The sequence below is a fragment of the Natator depressus genome, chromosome 14 (genome assembly GCF_965152275.1).
Source record: "Natator depressus isolate rNatDep1 chromosome 14, rNatDep2.hap1, whole genome shotgun sequence".
Taxonomy (NCBI): Eukaryota; Metazoa; Chordata; order Testudines; family Cheloniidae; genus Natator; species Natator depressus.
Genome location: NC_134247.1, coordinates 26,115,387 through 26,136,269, shown reverse-complemented (window position 1 = coordinate 26,136,269; position 20,883 = coordinate 26,115,387). Strand labels below are relative to the sequence as shown.

Genomic DNA, 20,883 nt, shown 5'->3' with positions numbered 1-20,883 from the left:
CCCCTACCCACCCAAGCAGAGGCCTCTGTGAGGCCTGCCACCACCACCTTAGCATAGCCATGATGGAGTGGCCATAGAAACCTCAAACCCGGTCCATCCCCTTCCTCAAACCCTGCCTGGCCCTGATCCCCAAATCCCCAAACCTTGGCTTTGGAGACAGTCTCCACGTTACTAGCCAGGTCGTCAGTCTCCATCTTCAGTTCACTCTTCTCCTTCTCCAGCTTCTGCTTGACTCGTTGCAGGTTGTCGATTTGCTCCCCAAGCTCTGCCGTGCTGTCCGCGTGCTTCTTCCGGAGGGCGGCGGCTGTGGCTTCGTGCAGCAGAGTGGCCTCCTCAAGGTCTCGGCGCATTTTCCGGAATTCTGCCTCACGCTTCTTGTTCATCTCAATCTGAACCGCTGTGGCTCCACCAGCTTCTTCCAGACGCTCACTGATCTCCTCGAGTTCCCTGGAGAGATCAGCCCGCTGCTTCTCTGCTTTCGCTCGAGAGGCACGTTCAGCCTCTGACTCCTCCCTCAGCTCCTCCATGCGGGCCTGTGAGGGTTAATTGGTGAAATCAAGAGTTCTGAAGTTTGGAATTAGTATTAGGGGACAGCAGCGCTTACACTTCCATTGTTGTAGGCACAAAGGATGAAGTTCATCCTTTAGGCCTCACCAGAAATTACACTGGCCTGTGGCCTCGGACAAACAATACGCATTCTGGAGCAGTGGCGGATGGAAGGCCTGATATTTCAAAAAGCTACATATCGGAGCTCTATAGATTTCATAGAATTTAGGGCTGGAAGGGATCGTTAGATCATCCAGTCTCATCTCACATGTAACACGGGCCACTAAACTTCACCCAGATACTCCTATATTGAGTACAATGATGTTAGTTAGACTAAAAGATTCCAGCAGTCAGCAGACTAAATTATTGTGTGCCACGGCCAAAGAATAGGAGAAACCAGGAAGCCACCAAGGCCTCAGGCCCCTGCAATGGCAGGAAGTTATATAATTAAAAAGCCAGCATTGCACCTTTGTAATGGGTTAAGAGATTTGACTCTATCTCTTGTAAATCTTGAGATATTGCAACATTATTCTCGAAACTGTCAGACCAGAACAGACCAGTATCCTATCTCCTACAGTGACCAGTATCTATACTTCTGAACGAGATGAAAGAAATCCTGAATTGGGGAGTTCTGGGATATCCTGCCCACAGAGGAAATGTCTGCCTAATCCTGTCATTCAAAGGGTGATTTCTGTCCTGAATCATAAGGATTTATATCACTTTCATTTGTATCCTTAATCTTGTCACTCTGGATGTTCTTGTTACTCTATAAATATCCAATTTGTTTTGGAAGCCTGCTAAGATCTTGGTCTCAACGATACCTTGTGACAATGAGTTCCACGGGCTAACTGCACATTACTTAACAACTATTTCCTTTTATAGGCTTCAAATTTGCTGTCTTTCAGTTTTAAAGAATGGTCCCTTAGTTTTGAGTTATGACAAAGGATGAAAAGGAATGCCTGCTTTACCTTCTCTGTGCCATTCATTATTTTGTATTTCTTCATACGACGGTCTTTCCTTGTCTCTAACAATTTCCAACACCTATCTCTGAACTGTCTCTATTTCTGCTGTATGGTTTAGATGGCCAGAACTTCACACACTATTCCAGAGGAGGTCAAATAGTTGATTTATGTAATGCCGTTAGAATATTTTCAGTGTTATTTTGCATCCTGTTTCTTATACATCCCGACATTTCATTTGTTTTGTTAACCACCATGGCACACGGCAGAGGTCATCACTGAGCCATCCACAGTGATGCCCAGATCTCTTCCCTGAGTTGTTACAATTCACTTTGAGCCTGGTAAGCTACACAAGTGGTTCAAATTATTCCCTCCAATTTGCATTACCTGGCATTTGTCAGCACTGAAGTTCATCTGTCATTGTTTTGACCATTGTGTTGACCATTGTTGATCATTGAACAGTGAATCTCCTCACAGGCTTCTCCAGCCTTGACTAACCCAAATAATTTTATATTACCTGCAGATGTTGCTGCCTTGATGCTCATCCCCTTTTGGAGATCATTTATAAACAACACAGTCCTAGTCATGGAACCATGGGGGTCCTACTGGTCGCCTTTCGTGATGAAAACCAAGCAGTATTCCTATTTTTTGTTTTCTGCCCCCCTGCCGGTTTCTGGTCCGTGCCAGTACTTTCCCTCTTGCCACATGGCTGCTTCAGTTCCATAACAGTCTCTTCAGAAGGACTTTGTCAAAGCCTTTTTGAAAGTCCAAATAAATCATGTCAACCAATTTTCTTCTACTCGTTTGACATTTGTAAATAATGCTTATGGATGAGTGAGTCATAATTTTCCTTTGCAGAAGCTGTGGTGTTTAGTCCCTACTACATCGTGATAATGGAAAAGCCTTTAAAGCAATTTTTAAAGGTTTCTAAACTGTATTTTTTTTGCAATTTTTCATCCTTTAAATTACCTGTATGTTTGGACATGTGGTACTAAAGTAGCTTTACAGGTGGAGAGATACAGAAAAGAAAGAAGTTTATTTTACTTTGAACTTTAAAGGCCCTCAGGAGAAAGTTGGTGTTTCCAGAAGAAAAAAATTTGGAAATGAAATTCTCCCTGACAAGCCAGCTCCATTGCTTCATTACCAGGATGGTTCACATTTTTGTGGGACATTAGGACAGAGTTAAGGTACTTTGTGGAAACTAAACCCCAATTTTTCTGATTTTCAATGGCATTTCCCCCCAAAACTGCAATGTTCTAACATTGTTTATTTTCTCTGAGGGATGTACATTTCCAACCCTGATCATATCTTAACAAAGTTTGCTGTCTGGAAATTACTTTTTATTTTAACTTTATTTCTGGACATTCAGAACTGTACATATGCACAGGAGAATATCACTGTATATACAAAAACAACAAGGAGTCCGGTGGCACCTTAACGACTAACAGATTTATTTGAGCATAAGCATTTGTGGGTAAGAACTTCACTTCTTCAGATGCAAGTGAGGTTTTTACCCACAAAAGCCTATGCTCAAATAAACCTGTTAGTCTTTAAGGTGCCACCGGACTCCTTGTTGTTTTTGTGGATGCAAAGGCCAAGCCCAGCCACTCCGGATGAGCAGCCCCCACCCAAGGGCCTGGACACATCCCCAGCAGAGACCTCCATGTCCTCATGCCCGCTTGAGATAGGATTCACATGAGCTCCTCCCAAGACCCATCTGCGTGGCTCTCAAGGGCCACCCCACCCCTCTGGGCATCCTGGAGCACCAAGCCCGAGATTAGGAGTCCCTAACAACAAGTGGGCCAGGGTTCACCCCAGAGGCGAAACAATTCAGCCCCTACCCACCCAAGCAGAGGCCTCTGTGAGGCCTGCCACCACCACCTTAGCATAGCCATGATGGAGTGGCCATAGAAACCTCAAACCCGGTCCATCCCCTTCCTCAAACCCTGCCTGGCCCTGATCCCCAAATCCCCAAACCTTGGCTTTGGAGACAGTCTCCACGTTACTAGCCAGGTCGTCAGTCTCCATCTTCAGTTCACTCTTCTCCTTCTCCAGCTTCTGCTTGACTCGTTGCAGGTTGTCGATTTGCTCCCCAAGCTCTGCCGTGCTGTCCGCGTGCTTCTTCCGGAGGGCGGCGGCTGTGGCTTCGTGCAGCAGAGTGGCCTCCTCAAGGTCTCGGCGCATTTTCCGGAATTCTGCCTCACGCTTCTTGTTCATCTCAATCTGAACCGCTGTGGCTCCACCAGCTTCTTCCAGACGCTCACTGATCTCCTCGAGTTCCCTGGAGAGATCAGCCCGCTGCTTCTCTGCTTTCGCTCGAGAGGCACGTTCAGCCTCTGACTCCTCCCTCAGCTCCTCCATGCGGGCCTGTGAGGGTTAATTGGTGAAATCAAGAGTTCTGAAGTTTGGAATTAGTATTAGGGGACAGCAGCGCTTACACTTCCATTGTTGTAGGCACAAAGGATGAAGTTCATCCTTTAGGCCTCACCAGAAATTACACTGGCCTGTGGCCTCGGACAAACAATACGCATTCTGGAGCAGTGGCGGATGGAAGGCCTGATATTTCAAAAAGCTACATATCGGAGCTCTATAGATTTCATAGAATTTAGGGCTGGAAGGGATCGTTAGATCATCCAGTCTCATCTCACATGTAACACGGGCCACTAAACTTCACCCAGATACTCCTATATTGAGTACAATGATGTTAGTTAGACTAAAAGATTCCAGCAGTCAGCAGACTAAATTATTGTGTGCCACGGCCAAAGAATAGGAGAAACCAGGAAGCCACCAAGGCCTCAGGCCCCTGCAATGGCAGGAAGTTATATAATTAAAAAGCCAGCATTGCACCTTTGTAATGGGTTAAGAGATTTGACTCTATCTCTTGTAAATCTTGAGATATTGCAACATTATTCTCGAAACTGTCAGACCAGAACAGACCAGTATCCTATCTCCTACAGTGACCAGTATCTATACTTCTGAACGAGATGAAAGAAATCCTGAATTGGGGAGTTCTGGGATATCCTGCCCACAGAGGAAATGTCTGCCTAATCCTGTCATTCAAAGGGTGATTTCTGTCCTGAATCATAAGGATTTATATCACTTTCATTTGTATCCTTAATCTTGTCACTCTGGATGTTCTTGTTACTCTATAAATATCCAATTTGTTTTGGAAGCCTGCTAAGATCTTGGTCTCAACGATACCTTGTGACAATGAGTTCCACGGGCTAACTGCACATTACTTAACAACTATTTCCTTTTATAGGCTTCAAATTTGCTGTCTTTCAGTTTTAAAGAATGGTCCCTTAGTTTTGAGTTATGACAAAGGATGAAAAGGAATGCCTGCTTTACCTTCTCTGTGCCATTCATTATTTTGTATTTCTTCATACGACGGTCTTTCCTTGTCTCTAACAATTTCCAACACCTATCTCTGAACTGTCTCTATTTCTGCTGTATGGTTTAGATGGCCAGAACTTCACACACTATTCCAGAGGAGGTCAAATAGTTGATTTATGTAATGCCGTTAGAATATTTTCAGTGTTATTTTGCATCCTGTTTCTTATACATCCCGACATTTCATTTGTTTTGTTAACCACCATGGCACACGGCAGAGGTCATCACTGAGCCATCCACAGTGATGCCCAGATCTCTTCCCTGAGTTGTTACAATTCACTTTGAGCCTGGTAAGCTACACAAGTGGTTCAAATTATTCCCTCCAATTTGCATTACCTGGCATTTGTCAGCACTGAAGTTCATCTGTCATTGTTTTGACCATTGTGTTGACCATTGTTGATCATTGAACAGTGAATCTCCTCACAGGCTTCTCCAGCCTTGACTAACCCAAATAATTTTATATTACCTGCAGATGTTGCTGCCTTGATGCTCATCCCCTTTTGGAGATCATTTATAAACAACACAGTCCTAGTCATGGAACCATGGGGGTCCTACTGGTCGCCTTTCGTGATGAAAACCAAGCAGTATTCCTATTTTTTGTTTTCTGCCCCCCTGCCGGTTTCTGGTCCGTGCCAGTACTTTCCCTCTTGCCACATGGCTGCTTCAGTTCCATAACAGTCTCTTCAGAAGGACTTTGTCAAAGCCTTTTTGAAAGTCCAAATAAATCATGTCAACCAATTTTCTTCTACTCGTTTGACATTTGTAAATAATGCTTATGGATGAGTGAGTCATAATTTTCCTTTGCAGAAGCTGTGGTGTTTAGTCCCTACTACATCGTGATAATGGAAAAGCCTTTAAAGCAATTTTTAAAGGTTTCTAAACTGTATTTTTTTTGCAATTTTTCATCCTTTAAATTACCTGTATGTTTGGACATGTGGTACTAAAGTAGCTTTACAGGTGGAGAGATACAGAAAAGAAAGAAGTTTATTTTACTTTGAACTTTAAAGGCCCTCAGGAGAAAGTTGGTGTTTCCAGAAGAAAAAAATTTGGAAATGAAATTCTCCCTGACAAGCCAGCTCCATTGCTTCATTACCAGGATGGTTCACATTTTTGTGGGACATTAGGACAGAGTTAAGGTACTTTGTGGAAACTAAACCCCAATTTTTCTGATTTTCAATGGCATTTCCCCCCAAAACTGCAATGTTCTAACATTGTTTATTTTCTCTGAGGGATGTACATTTCCAACCCTGATCATATCTTAACAAAGTTTGCTGTCTGGAAATTACTTTTTATTTTAACTTTATTTCTGGACATTCAGAACTGTACATATGCACAGGAGAATATCACTGTATATACAAAAACAACAAGGAGTCCGGTGGCACCTTAACGACTAACAGATTTATTTGAGCATAAGCATTTGTGGGTAAGAACTTCACTTCTTCAGATGCAAGTGAGGTTTTTACCCACAAAAGCCTATGCTCAAATAAACCTGTTAGTCTTTAAGGTGCCACCGGACTCCTTGTTGTTTTTGTGGATGCAAAGGCCAAGCCCAGCCACTCCGGATGAGCAGCCCCCACCCAAGGGCCTGGACACATCCCCAGCAGAGACCTCCATGTCCTCATGCCCGCTTGAGATAGGATTCACATGAGCTCCTCCCAAGACCCATCTGCGTGGCTCTCAAGGGCCACCCCACCCCTCTGGGCATCCTGGAGCACCAAGCCCGAGATTAGGAGTCCCTAACAACAAGTGGGCCAGGGTTCACCCCAGAGGCGAAACAATTCAGCCCCTACCCACCCAAGCAGAGGCCTCTGTGAGGCCTGCCACCACCACCTTAGCATAGCCATGATGGAGTGGCCATAGAAACCTCAAACCCGGTCCATCCCCTTCCTCAAACCCTGCCTGGCCCTGATCCCCAAATCCCCAAACCTTGGCTTTGGAGACAGTCTCCACGTTACTAGCCAGGTCGTCAGTCTCCATCTTCAGTTCACTCTTCTCCTTCTCCAGCTTCTGCTTGACTCGTTGCAGGTTGTCGATTTGCTCCCCAAGCTCTGCCGTGCTGTCCGCGTGCTTCTTCCGGAGGGCGGCGGCTGTGGCTTCGTGCAGCAGAGTGGCCTCCTCAAGGTCTCGGCGCATTTTCCGGAATTCTGCCTCACGCTTCTTGTTCATCTCAATCTGAACCGCTGTGGCTCCACCAGCTTCTTCCAGACGCTCACTGATCTCCTCGAGTTCCCTGGAGAGATCAGCCCGCTGCTTCTCTGCTTTCGCTCGAGAGGCACGTTCAGCCTCTGACTCCTCCCTCAGCTCCTCCATGCGGGCCTGTGAGGGTTAATTGGTGAAATCAAGAGTTCTGAAGTTTGGAATTAGTATTAGGGGACAGCAGCGCTTACACTTCCATTGTTGTAGGCACAAAGGATGAAGTTCATCCTTTAGGCCTCACCAGAAATTACACTGGCCTGTGGCCTCGGACAAACAATACGCATTCTGGAGCAGTGGCGGATGGAAGGCCTGATATTTCAAAAAGCTACATATCGGAGCTCTATAGATTTCATAGAATTTAGGGCTGGAAGGGATCGTTAGATCATCCAGTCTCATCTCACATGTAACACGGGCCACTAAACTTCACCCAGATACTCCTATATTGAGTACAATGATGTTAGTTAGACTAAAAGATTCCAGCAGTCAGCAGACTAAATTATTGTGTGCCACGGCCAAAGAATAGGAGAAACCAGGAAGCCACCAAGGCCTCAGGCCCCTGCAATGGCAGGAAGTTATATAATTAAAAAGCCAGCATTGCACCTTTGTAATGGGTTAAGAGATTTGACTCTATCTCTTGTAAATCTTGAGATATTGCAACATTATTCTCGAAACTGTCAGACCAGAACAGACCAGTATCCTATCTCCTACAGTGACCAGTATCTATACTTCTGAACGAGATGAAAGAAATCCTGAATTGGGGAGTTCTGGGATATCCTGCCCACAGAGGAAATGTCTGCCTAATCCTGTCATTCAAAGGGTGATTTCTGTCCTGAATCATAAGGATTTATATCACTTTCATTTGTATCCTTAATCTTGTCACTCTGGATGTTCTTGTTACTCTATACATATCCAATTTGTTTTGGAAGCCTGCTAAGATCTTGGTCTCAACGATACCTTGTGACAATGAGTTCCACGGGCTAACTGCACATTACTAAACAACTATTTCCTTTTATAGGCTTCAAATTTGCTGTCTTTCAGTTTTAAAGAATGGTCCCTTAGTTTTGAGTTATGACAAAGGACGAAAAGGAATGCCTGCTTTACCTCATAACAGCCTGACAATCCAAGGCATCGGCCTCAGATTGCTAAGAGTCTCCTTGGACTCTGCCCTGACTTTGGACACTCAAATACTCATGGTTGATGTCCTGACTCTGAAACCATAGGCGCCGACTCCGTGGGTGCTCCGGGGCTGGGAAAAATTAGTGGGTGCTCTGCACAGGCGCCGATTCCGTGGGGGTGGGGGCGGGGGTTAGCACCCAGTGGAAAGTGGGGAAGTCGGCGCCTATGTCTGAAACCCTGCATGGAATGGTCCCAGCTACCAGTGGTGCCAATCAGGGGCAGTTGGGGGGTAAATGCCCATGCCCTGTTCAGAGTTCTGTAGGCCGCAGAGCTGGGGGGCCATGGCCCGACCACTTTTACACAAGGGTCCCGTACTAAAGCAGTACAGCTGCTGCTGGTACAGTCCAGAGCATCGCTGTGTGGAAATTTGACCCAGCCACCCCTGCATTGCAGCAGAGCGGGACTGAGCCAAATGGTGTTGTGACCTGGCACATGGGGAGTCTGTTCCCGTAGGGCAGAGCACGGGGGGTCTGCTGAGACCTCGACTCCAGGCAGCCTTGGCTCATGCACTATGTGGGTAAGAGGGGAGACTCCCCATCCAAGGGAGACTTGGGGTCCCTGCAAGGAGGTGGATGAGCGGGGACAGAAACAGGGTCCCTGCCAGGAGCAGGGGACAGGGACCAGAATTTGCCTCCCTCCCACCCCTGAAATATCTGAATTGACACCACTGCCAGCTACCTCACAACCCTCCCTTCACAACCTCAAGCCCCCAGAGCAGCTGCGTTTTGCTCAACTACAGATATCGTCGACCAACAGAGGGCACCTGATGCTCTTGGGAAACAGAGCCTCCATGACTAGAACTCACTGCAAGGTGAAATAAGAGCGACCACTAACCTCAGCGCATTCAGAGCTAAATGCAGCCACTAGAGAGTCCATACTGGCCCCCAAGCCCCAACTCTTCTGTTTTCCCTGGACAGGCGTGTGCTGAAACAAAGCACGGGTAGGGGATGCTACAGATCTACCTGCATTTTGCTGGGCTGAAGATCTTTCTTCTTCTCCCCAGCAACTGCAATTGTTGCAAAGTACGGGATGACACGCTTGGTGGTCACAGTCTTCCCAGCACCAGATTGTCCGCTGTTGGGGAAAAAAAGTATGCACTTGTAAAAAAAATTTAATCTATTCTTCCTATCCTTCCATCTTACTCACAGGTACTGGAATATACTCACGTGATCAGGACTGACTGGTTATCACGGTCTGAAAATAAAATGGTACAAAGAGCTATCAAATGGGCCATAGTGCACATTGCATCTGAAAGCCAGACTCTGTTCTATCTCCACCCCCACAGGCTCCACCAAAACCAAGAGACTCTGGCTGGAGGGGTGATTTTAATGTTTCGTTTCCAAAGTTGTGGTCGAAGCTGAGGAAACACCACACTTGGCTGAAGCTTGGATGTGCAGAAGGGGCCAGCTGCAGAGCTGACTTGGCTGGAGTTAGTTGTTCACAAGGCTCTGGGTTTTCTATCAATATTTAAAATATTTATTGACTTAGAGTCAAATTCCCTGCCCTGCTCTGTCCCTAGCTCCCATCTGGAATATGACACGTCTCTGTGCTCAGTTGCAGGGCAGGCTCTTCGGGACCGCTGCCCACTGGTGCTGTTAGAGTAGTACCCAAGCTGTTCTAACCTGCACTGGAGCTAGGGCTGGTCAGAGAATTGGGGAGCTGTAACCAGTTCCTTGATGCCCCCCTTCTCTGCGGCCCTGAACATTAACCCTTCAGGCCCTGATTCTGCCTCACTTAGATGTGCAGAGCAGTGCCAAAGTCTGAACTGTCAGGATATGCCGCGGACTTCAGTATTTGCTTAGGAAGTCAGGATTTCTTGCTCTAGGCAGAAAATATCCTTCCTAGCCTGTATTAGTCTTGACAACTCCCAGAAAAGCTAAACTTTCTGGCAGAGGGGATGGCTAACGTCATGATATTAGCGTGGTCTCAAGCCCATTGCCTCTAGGAGTCCCCAGGCAGCAGCCAAACACAGATGAGCCAAGATTCTAACTCCTCATGAGGGAAGCCATTATTTGTCTCCCCATTTTATAGATGGAGAGACAAAGGTGAGAGAAGGGAAGTGACTTGTCCAAGCTGACTCAGTGAGCTACTGGAAAAGCTGAGCCTAGAAACTAGAGTGGGGGAAAATTTTGGACAAATAATTTGCCAAAAAATGCAGTTTGGGTGGACCCCAAGCTAGTCACAAACTTGACCTGATAGTTTCAGCTTGGAAAAAGGTTTTCAAACCATGAATCGATCCCACTTTATAACCTTTAGCCCAGTGGTTACAGCAGTTGCCTAGAATGTGGGAGACCCAGGTCTGAATCCCCACTCTGGAGCAGAGACTTAAGTGCACAGCTTCTGCCTCCCAAGTGAGCAGCCTAACCAGCAGGCTGTACTGGGGTTGGGACCTCTTAATCTTGCCTGTTGCAGCTGTTCAACTTTGAATACATTCTTCAATGTTTATTGGGCCAGAAGGAAAGAGAATGGCTCTGTACCCTGGTGATTAAGTCACTCCTCAGGAAGGTAGGAAATATGGAGTCAAATCATCTTGCTGCCTGATTCAGAGCTGAGTACCTTCATCACCAGGCTATGGTCTCTCACTTTGGTCCAATGAATATTTAAATCTTTATGCTTAAATGCTGAGTTCCGTTAACTGGGCAGCCAGCCCTGCACCTAGCTGCAAAATACTAGGTTTTTCCCCTCCAGATAAATGACTCACCAGTTAACATGAACGGATAGGCGTTGTCAGAGATGGAGAAGATGTGGGGTGCGGCCTCTTGACGCTTCTTGCCCCTGTAGCCAGCCACCACTTCTGGGTTGTACACTGGCAGCCACTTGTAGGGGTTGACAGTGACACAGAAGAGGCCTGAGTAGGTCTGTACAAAGAAGAATGGAAGGACTGTTAGTTCTCATGTGCCCATGAGAATTAAATATCTTTATTCAGAAAAGAAGTTTTAAAAATCCATTTACTTAAATCATCCAGGCTGCGTAATGTTCTTTGAGGTTATACAAGACAGCGGGCTCATGGAGGTGAGTCATCATCACCATGTCCTCGATTTTATCATATTTGGGAGGATACTTTTTGTAGTGATAATCAAGGTGGCCATTTCCAGCAGTTGACAAGAATGTCTGAGGAACAGTGGGGGTTGGGGTGGGGGGACTAAACGTGGGGAAATAGTTTTACTTTGTGTAATGACGCATCCACTCCCAGTCTTTATTCAAGCCTAAGTTAATTGTATCCAGTTTGCGAACTAATTCCAATTCAGCAGTCTCTCATTGGAGTCTGTTTTTTAGGTTTTTTGTTAAAGAATTGCCACTTTTAGGTCTGTAATCGAGTGACCAAAGAGATTGAAGTGTTCTCTGACTGGTTTTTGAATGTTATAATTCTTGACGTCTGATTTGTGTCCATTTATTCTTTTACGTAGAGACTGTCCAGTTTGACCAATGTACATGGCAGAGGGGCACTGCTGGCACATGATGGCATAGATCACATTGGTGCAGGTGAACGAGCCTCTGATAGTGTGGCTGATGTGATTAGGCCCTATGATGGTGTTCCCTGAATAGATATGTGGACACAGGTGGCAACAGGCTTTGTTGCAAGGATAGGTTCCTGGGTTAGTGGTTCTGTTGTGTGGCGTGTGGTTGCTGGTGAGTATTTGCTTCAGGTTGGGGGGCTGTCTGTAAGCAAGGTCATTACACAAAGTAAAACTATATCCCCATGTTTATTCCCCACTCCCCCCCCCACACCGTTCCTCAGACATTCTTGTCAACTGCTGGAAATGGCCCTCCTTGATTATCACTACAAAAGGTTCCCCTCCACCCCCCCCCCACTCTCCTGCTGGTAATAGCTCACCTTACCTGATCACTCTCCTTACAGTGTGTATGGTAACACCCATTGTTTTATGTTCTCTATGTATATAAATCTCCCCCACTGTATTTTCCACTGAATGCATCCGATGAAGTGAGCTTTAACTCATGAAAGCTTATGCTCAAATAAATTTGTCAGTCTCTAAGGTGCCACAAGTCCTCCTGTTCTTTTCGCGAATACAGGGAAACATGGCTGCTACTCTGAAAACTGTTAGAAAGGAATTTACCTAGGAGCTGTACTGTGGAGCGTGGTGTTAAGCCCAGTTTTATTTCGCATCTGTGTTAATGACCTACAAGAGATGGCAAGTAGCACATGGACTAAATCTGTAGATGACGCTGGGATTTGACAAGCCCCGTGTGATCACAAGACTGACACAAAGGGATCCTGGGGTAGTAGAAATAGGGGCAGAAAACCACAGAAACAATAAGATTGAGTCTGGACAATTGCAAACTCCTATATTGGAGGAAAATCCCATCTAAACTGCTCCTATTCAACAGGAGAAGATGAGGGATTTGGAGACCCAATTCTCATTGATAGTAATGGGAACTCAGCTCCCAAAGCCTATAAACTGCTTTAAAAATCCCTGCTCGAGTGCATAGAGCCTGGGTAGGCAAGTAAACAGGACATGTAACTATGAGTGTCCAAAGGGAGCAGTCCAAAGGGTAGGAACACCAAGGACGGAGAGAAATCATTTAACACGGAAATTCCTGGGACCGAAGGGATAACATGGAACATGGAAAGTGGAGGCTGAATACTGGGAAATTGTGTGACCGCTGAGATCTATTAAATTGTTAAATACTCTTTAAAGAAAGACGTGGAAGCATGAAAGCCGTCAGACATATAACCGGGCATGGACAGATTGTAGGACACAAGCCTGTGTTTCTGGGCAATTGCCACTCTAATTTTGACGGCCCTTTGGATTCCTGACAGACATGTGTGGGCAGCCCCTGCCAATGCTGGTGAGGTCCATCCTGTTCACCAAAGCACCAGCATTTCCATGAGCATGAGGAAAGGAATTGCCTCGGGCTGCACTGGCTCCATTAGCTCTATGGGGAAGGTGGAGGGATTGGCCACGGCTATAACACTGGCCCCACTGGCCCCAGGACCTGTTGTATGGGAAGGAGGCGAGACATGCCTTGTTCTTCCAGAGGAAATCCTCCAAAGCTAATGCAGCCGGGGATTCACTTCTCGGTAGAACCTCCCGCACTGTGCTGCAACGTCCTTTCAAAGCAGAGCTTCCTGTTCAGGGTCCAGTGGTGCTATTGAGGGACCCCAGCTTGTTCTGCTGAAGAGGGGTCATGGCAACCTCCACTCCCCCCCCGCCCGAGGGAATGACCTGGGGAAAACCCAGAGACAGGAACAGCCTAGAGTTTTCATGGAAATGACCCGTCTGATCACCGGTGAATGGGGAGGTAAATTAACCATTTGGATTGCCAAGAATGTGTCCTGTCTCCAGCAGGGCCTTTCCATTCTCCTCAGAGCATTTTACTGAGGGACAAATGTGATTATTTTCTAAAAGCAAAGTGGAACCCGCGTGGAATAGAACTGCATTGTATTGGGAAGGCAGGTCACATGCTGTATGGAGGCCGAAACCTCTAGCAAACACAATCAGCACCATTCTGAAGCAGAACGGGGGGGGGGGTGGGCAGGCGTAGGGGGGAAAGACTTTAACAGGCTCCTCTCACAACAGTCAATGGTCTTTGCTGATCAGCAGGCTGCAAACAGTTACACAGCTGCAGAATACTGTCGGCTGGTTTTGTTTACTTCGTATAACAAACCTCTTACTTTTACTTAGCAAAACAGTGTGCTGGTCATGCTGGGCTCTCACAGATCATTTTGGGGTTTTGTTTCATTTCCGATGATGGGTTTTGTCATTTACTTTTATAACTCATATTTTGTATTCACCAAATGCGTGTTTGATGCCTGGCTGGCTGCTTGTTGAATTCTCCTGACAGTTCTCTTCACCCCTTCTGCCCAGAACTGAATCATTCCTTATATTAAACACCATGGAACGCATTCTTGCCATTGAAAAGAGAACACACAATTCTGGGGTGCTTGGTTTATAGCAACTTTATACTATTAGATCATCCATCTAGCTACTTGCTACCACATTTCCCTTGCATTTTTGGTTAGATCTTAGGTGTCTGCCCTGTAACTGATCCAAGAGTCTGCCCTGTCAGAGCTACAGTGCATGCCGGCCAGGGTGTGACTCAACAGTGCGCTAGCCTGCTGGGTACTGACCCTCCCTGAGGACCCTGCTACCACACCCTGAAAGATCCTAGTGCACTTTGATCTGCTGCTATTTCAAAGTGGAGTTGTTCAAAGTGAGAGAAAGGAATGTGTGCTCTGCTTAATCTGCATTTAACCAGTAAACAGACTCCCCAAGCAAGCAAGAAGGGAAATAAAAATGCTTCAACAGGTGAGGAAAAACAGGAGAGAACATCCTTTAATTTGTTGTTGTAGAAAAATATTTTATTTTGTTGGTACAGAATTTCCCCAGGAGTAAACACGGTATTCTTTCTCTGGCACTTACATACTGGGCTGATGGACGATATAGAAGACACCACTTAAGTACAGTAAGGGAGGTAGCCCCCAAGGGGTTGTGAGTACACCTCTTTGGAAGTGGTAAGTGGCACATATCATTATTAACCTCTGTGAAGTCTCCAACTGCAGCTGGTCTGGACAAAATGAAACGGCCAGGAATTAAGCCAAGTGTCCTTGTACAGAGCTTGTGGCCTTCCTGAAAGTTCAATCTGGTTAAGATTCTCTCTTTGCTGCCCACATTAATGTAATACCTCGTTCCAGAAGGGATCATGAGGGCAGACTGAAGCTCTAAACACAAATGCTCAGCTGAGCATGGGGACTTACTATGTTCAGCCCTGGACACCTGCCAGAAAAGTATTGCCACAATCCCCAGGCTCAGAGCCCATTTCAAACTCAGCTAAATCCCAAAGCATCAGGGTTAGGTGCCGTAATTTGGGGAGCTTTTCCAAGCAAGTTGTGGGTCAGGAAATATCGGTGCTCCAACTCATGTGTGTCATTCTGATTACCATCCGGCAGTTTTCCACTTGAGTTCTGACATCATTTAAGTGGCTGCCATTGCAATTACTAGTATTTTGCACCATTTGCTCTCACGGCTTATGCACATTCTTTCCAAATTCTGTACACAAGCCAAAAATCGTCTTTTTGGCTGAGATGCTGTAATATTCCGTTTAGAAGTCCAAAAAGGAGGATAAGGAAAGTGAGAGGAGTCAGGGTAAAACCAAACCCTACCCCAGAAAAAACAGGTAACTGCAGAACACTGATAGCAAGTTAGCACTGTTCTGAAAAGAATGGCACAACTCAGCACAGCCACGTGTAAACAGTGCAGTGGGTACTATATGCTAAGCATTTTGCAGAGGGTCTGGCTTTTATCGAGTATTGCCAGTGGCTTGGGAAAATTCACTGCCCATTCCAATACGACATTCTAAGTCTTGCCTTATTTGTAGGCATGTTGTGCTTTGCAGCTTCCCAAACATGATGCCCACAGCTTTCAGAGACTTCTGCATGCCAACAGCCAATTACTATAAATCCTTCCTCATCCTCCTACCAGGACCCACAGTATTTTAGGGCTGACTTTCTTTATTTTAAAACGCTGTATGTCATATCTTGAAGGGATGTCATCAACTTGAAATCTAAACAATTTTTAAAAATAGTGACACTAACTTCCGGTTCCACACCTGCCAGGGTACTACAATTCTATTTTCTTACACTTTAAAATGAGATTTTCTTTCCCCTGTTTCTCTGTGAAAGACCCACACAAACAAAGAGGGAAAATGACTGTGCAGGGAAACAATAAAAGTGACTGGAAACAAAGTGCTGTCAAATGCACAAAGCAAACAGGAAAAAGAGAGGGACATTTCCCCCCACCCCAATGTTTCTCAGCCAGAGGAATCAGTTGCGGCTTGAACCACCCATAGGTAAAGCATTTTCAGACGAATGTGATACTTAAATTTTCATTTTTATTGCTGTAAAATGATACAATGCACAGATCTGTACGCTATCAGTGTCCCTTTATCTGGCACCAGAGAGGCAGCTTTGGCTTTTATAAGTTAAAATAAATGTATACATTCCCCTGTCCACAGAGCCCCTGAGACTCACATATGTCTTATGCACTCTGCAATAGCCACCCACCTGCCAAATCCCTTCTCCAAAGCCTGGGGACACTAAAGCTTTCCAAAGGAAGAGGTCAGAAGAATTTAACATGGGCAAAACAACATTTTATCCTTGTTTTTGAAAACAGCTGAAACATTTTGACTGAAGTTTTCTAATAAATTCCGCCCTGAGGCAGGTTCCCAGCATGGGATATTTCGGTCCAAATAGTTACTTTGGCAAAGCTATAAGCAACTGAAAACAGGATCTTACAATGGGACGTGGCAGGCAACCTTTTAGGCAGTGCCCCACACCCTGCCTCAAACAACATGGCCAAGAGCTGAAGTGGGCTCTGCACCTTGCTCTGAGGTCTGTGAGCACTCACTGTGTTGTGGGAGCGAGTTCCCGATTCACAGGCTGGTCACCAGGAAAGTTCCGTCTCCTGCACAGTGAGCCTCGCCCTTGCGGCAGATGGTGCCATCGTTCCGTAGCTGTTATGGGAGGGCAGGAAGGCTCTGGCATAACACTCCACAAGGAGACAAGGCAGAGATCAGAGTGCTGGAGCGTGAGCCTCTCAGTGGCCTGTGCTGCTCATCACACAGGCTCCTGGGGCCTCAACCAGCTGTCCTGCTGGGCATGTCTACACTGTCATGTAAGCCCAGGGCTCAAACTCAGGCTCAAGCCTAAAGCTCTCTTCTGTCTACACTCCAGTCATGCTAAGCCAGGGCTTGGTCCCAGGACCCCACGGGGATTCAGATCAAAGCCTGAGTCAAGCCCAGACCCAGGGATCAAGCTCTACTGCTCTGCCGTGAAGATGCAGCCCCCCTGGATTTGGGCTCTGAGGGAATGTCTACACTGCAGTAAAACACCCATGGCAGGCATGTGTCAGCTGACTTGGGCTCATGGGGCTTGGGCTGCAGGGGAATAAAACTGTGCTGTAGATTATGCTAGGTTTGGAGGGTTTAGCAGATAAATTTATTGTGCCTTGTGTCTGGCAGGGCAGGGCAGACAGGACTGAATTCCTGACATCTGCTTCTGTTGAGATTACCTTTCTCAGCAGGCTGGCCCTGCCTTTGCCAGGCCGCTGGCTTTGCTTCCGTGCACATGCAGACAGTTGCTTAGTGGAACATTTTCAAAGGCACCTGAGTGACTTGGGAGCCCAAGACCCATTTTCAGAAATCACCAAAGTGCTTCGGAGCCTGGGACTCACTGGAAGCCAGTGGGAGTCTGGCTCCCACGTCAATGAGGCACTTTTGAATATATTCCCCTCAGACCTGCATCCTCTCTCTGCCTTTGGTAAAAGAGGTCAGGAGAAAGACCAGTGGGGTCCTGTGCTCTTCCCTTCTACTTCCTGCAGGAATACACATTTCCTCCAGCATAGCGAATTTCACAAGACAAAACAAAGAAAACCTAACACATTTTCTAGCTAGATTACTTACTAACTTTACAGGATTTCCAGGGCTTGCATCCTTGATCTGTTCCCGGCAAAGGTATCACACAGACAGACAAAAGCCTTTCCCCCCCCGCCCCACTCCAGATTTGAAAGCATCTTGTCCCCTCATTTTGGGTCAAGTGCCAGCCAGGTTACCTGAGCTTCTTAACCCTTTACAGGTAAAAGGACTTTGCCTCTGGCTAGGAGGGATGTTATAGCACTGTATACAGAAAGGTGGTTACCCTTCCCTTTATATTTATGACAGGTGAAGATCCTGAGCCACTTGAATCCCGAACAAGCTATGGGTCGAACGCCGCTCCTTGACATGGGCCTCACTCAAGCACAACAAGCACCGCGTGTGGGGATCGTTGTTAGGGCTCGCTGCCTCTCATACGATGGACAGTGTTTGAACCCTGGTGAGGGCACCACAGGGAATTCCTAACTAAATACAACCAACACTTACACTAAGGGTATTACTAGCTATAGCCAACTTGAAAAAACCACTGAAGTAGTGAGAGCATGTGAGGTTAAGTCCACACAGAGCTCCAACTCCAGCCACATCTGGTAAGAAGGAACTGGGGGCAGGTCGCCACCTTATATACCCAAGGGAGGGGCTATGGCCATGAGGCACGAGCACCACCGCTCTGGGTGTATTGCTAGGCAAAATTCTGCAGCTCTGGTGCACAGGGCACACATACACACACACACCCCTATGTGGAATACATGGCTGCATCTGCTCGAAGAAGAACAAGGTGACTGCTAGTCCTGGGCACCCTGAGAACTGTCACAGCTCCTCATCAGTTCCCGCCCTTTCTCCTCTCCTATGCTGTGGCTGGCAGAAGATGGATCAACCCCACAAACAGGTTAGAGAAGCCGGAGGGCTACCTGGATTGCTGCCCCAACCCATTTTCCACCCCCCTTAAAGCTGTTGCAGAGCAGAGGTTCACTGGGTTGCAGGAGTGCCCCACTCACAGCTCACCCTGCACAAGCCTGCACAGACTCTCGGGAGAGGGGTGCAGAACTGATTAAACCAGCATTGCCTTGTCGGGGGCGCTGCCATTCCCAGGGTGTTCACCATAGAGGTGGTCTGGCAGCACCGCTGGTGCACAGAGGCCACAGGTAACATGGGGAGAGTGTCACACAGGCAAAGAGGAGTGTGTGATGGAACGGCCAAGGCAGGTAGAGCACTACAGCTCCTCCTTCCTCATTGTCTCCTTATTACACGTTAAAAACACAGGGAAATTGCCTTTGTACCACCAGGTCACTGAGAGCGAATGACGCCATCCAACCCCCACACTGCGCAGGAGATGGCCATTAACACACTGCAGCATTTCCCCGGCTTCTGAATGCTGGTGCCCACCCCTTCAGGCTGCTCATGGTACTCCCTGACCACCCCACCCCCAGCCCAATCCCCATTCCTCTTGCTCACAGGCGGTGGGTAAGTGTGCAGGGTGTGACCCCTCCTCACCTTTCTGACATGCTGGCAGGAGCCGTGAAGTTAGCCATGTTGGTGTATGAGGTGTCTTCATTGATCTGAGGTAATGCTCCACTGAAATTAATGGAGCAGAATACCTCAGAGTTATTGTTTCAGGCTCTACACAAACTCAGGAAGGCATTGCTGTATCAATTACACTTGATTCAAGTTCTGAAGGTTTTCTTTGCATAGTTAGTCTCTAATCGCTAGAGACTGACTTTAAAAAAAATGAAAGCTGGAGGACAATTGAGATGCCTGTCCAGGGCCCGCTCCCCCCCCCCCCAGCCTTTTGTGCCCCTCCTGGGGGAGCATATGCCACACTTTGGGGAACAGTGGCCTCAATACATCAGAGATCCCTCTGTCAGGTACAGAGACATATTCTGTCCATCCCCCTACCAAATCAACCTTACTTAGACACACTCACAAAGACAACCTTAACTTTGCCCTCTGTCTGATGCCAGTGTCCCTGCAAGATTAACCTTTTATTTCCCATAGGTCTTCTCCCAGATAATAACTCATCTTCACAGGGCTGAATAAAGGAGGCCGGAACAGAGATCAGATGCATGCCCTTCCATTTATTTGTATCAGCTAATGTACATCTACCCTGACTGCAGACATCCATATTGCATGGGAAACCTCTGCAGTCGCACTCTGGGACCTCATTCCTCCAATTTCTGTAGATAAATAAATAAAGATACTTTAGAAGTTACTGGAATAATGGAATGGCCACGGGGGCTAGAATCTCAACATGATTTTAAGTGTGCAGTTAGGGGCAACAATGTGCAAAACGGCAGGCAAAGAAACAATGATTTCCAGGCTGCAGCTGGCAGGCCTGCAGCGTGAGAGGAGGGGTCTATAGGTAGATCCTTGCGGAAGGCAATGCAGCTTGGGGATTTACAGCAGCTGACCGGCCCCATGTTTTGTGAGTGCTCTCTGTCCCCTTAGGTTGGCGGACATGGCACAGCAGACTGCCACAGTACGGATGAGCCAGTCCACCGGAAGCCCAGTGAGGTGCGAGAGGCAGCATTGTAGAGGCAGCAGGGAATGCAGTTTAGCTTGGTGCTGCCTGGGGACAAGTACATGGTGGCTCCCTCTAGTGGGAGTGGCAGGACATGGGCCAGTGAAATGCCACACAGCTACTAGGGTAGGTGCCTGCTGAAGGACTCATTTATGTGGCTTTTGGGGCTCATGTCTTGCCTTCACCAAACGTGCTCCCCATGCTGAGGTGAGAAAGACAGTCCCTGATGGAGAACGGACAGAAGAGCCTCACTGTCCATAGAACCTCCAGCTCTCTCGGTGGCCAGTTTTTAGTCCCTTTAATATGGGCTCCATTGATTTTGTACGTTGCTAGTCTATTTATCTGAATGGCTGGTGGCGTTAAGTCAAATGTCTTACTGAAGTCCAGTATATTCCATGGGCACAGTTCCCTCTACCAACCAGCCAACCTTGAGAGCATGACAAAGAGCATTAATTCATTTGACAGGATCTATTTGCCATCAAAACAGGTTGATTGGCATTAATTACATCACACACTCTACATACCACACAGACTATGCTGACAGCTTGTGCCACACACTCTCAAAGAACCTGCGGAACCACCTGATCAACATCCTCGACAACAAACAGGGAAAGATTAAGAATGAGCTCTCAAAACTGGATACTCTCATAAAAAACCAACCTTCCACACTAACTTCCTCATGGCTGGACTTTACAAAAACTAGACAAGCCA

The 20,883-nt window shown here is 46.9% G+C and overlaps 1 protein-coding gene across 1 annotated transcript in view; it reads right to left on the bottom strand.

Moving 5' to 3' along the window:
- LOC141998822 (uncharacterized) overlaps positions 1 to 20,883 on the bottom strand; it is a 69,182-nt gene that overhangs the window by 11,451 nt on the left and 36,848 nt on the right. The window contains 7 exon segments of the mRNA XM_074971802.1: positions 144 to 533; positions 3,483 to 3,872; positions 6,822 to 7,211; positions 9,230 to 9,341; positions 9,434 to 9,485; positions 10,969 to 11,125; positions 19,817 to 19,828. Coding sequence (XP_074827903.1) covers positions 144 to 533; positions 3,483 to 3,872; positions 6,822 to 7,211; positions 9,230 to 9,341; positions 9,434 to 9,485; positions 10,969 to 11,125; positions 19,817 to 19,828 — 1,503 coding nt within the window.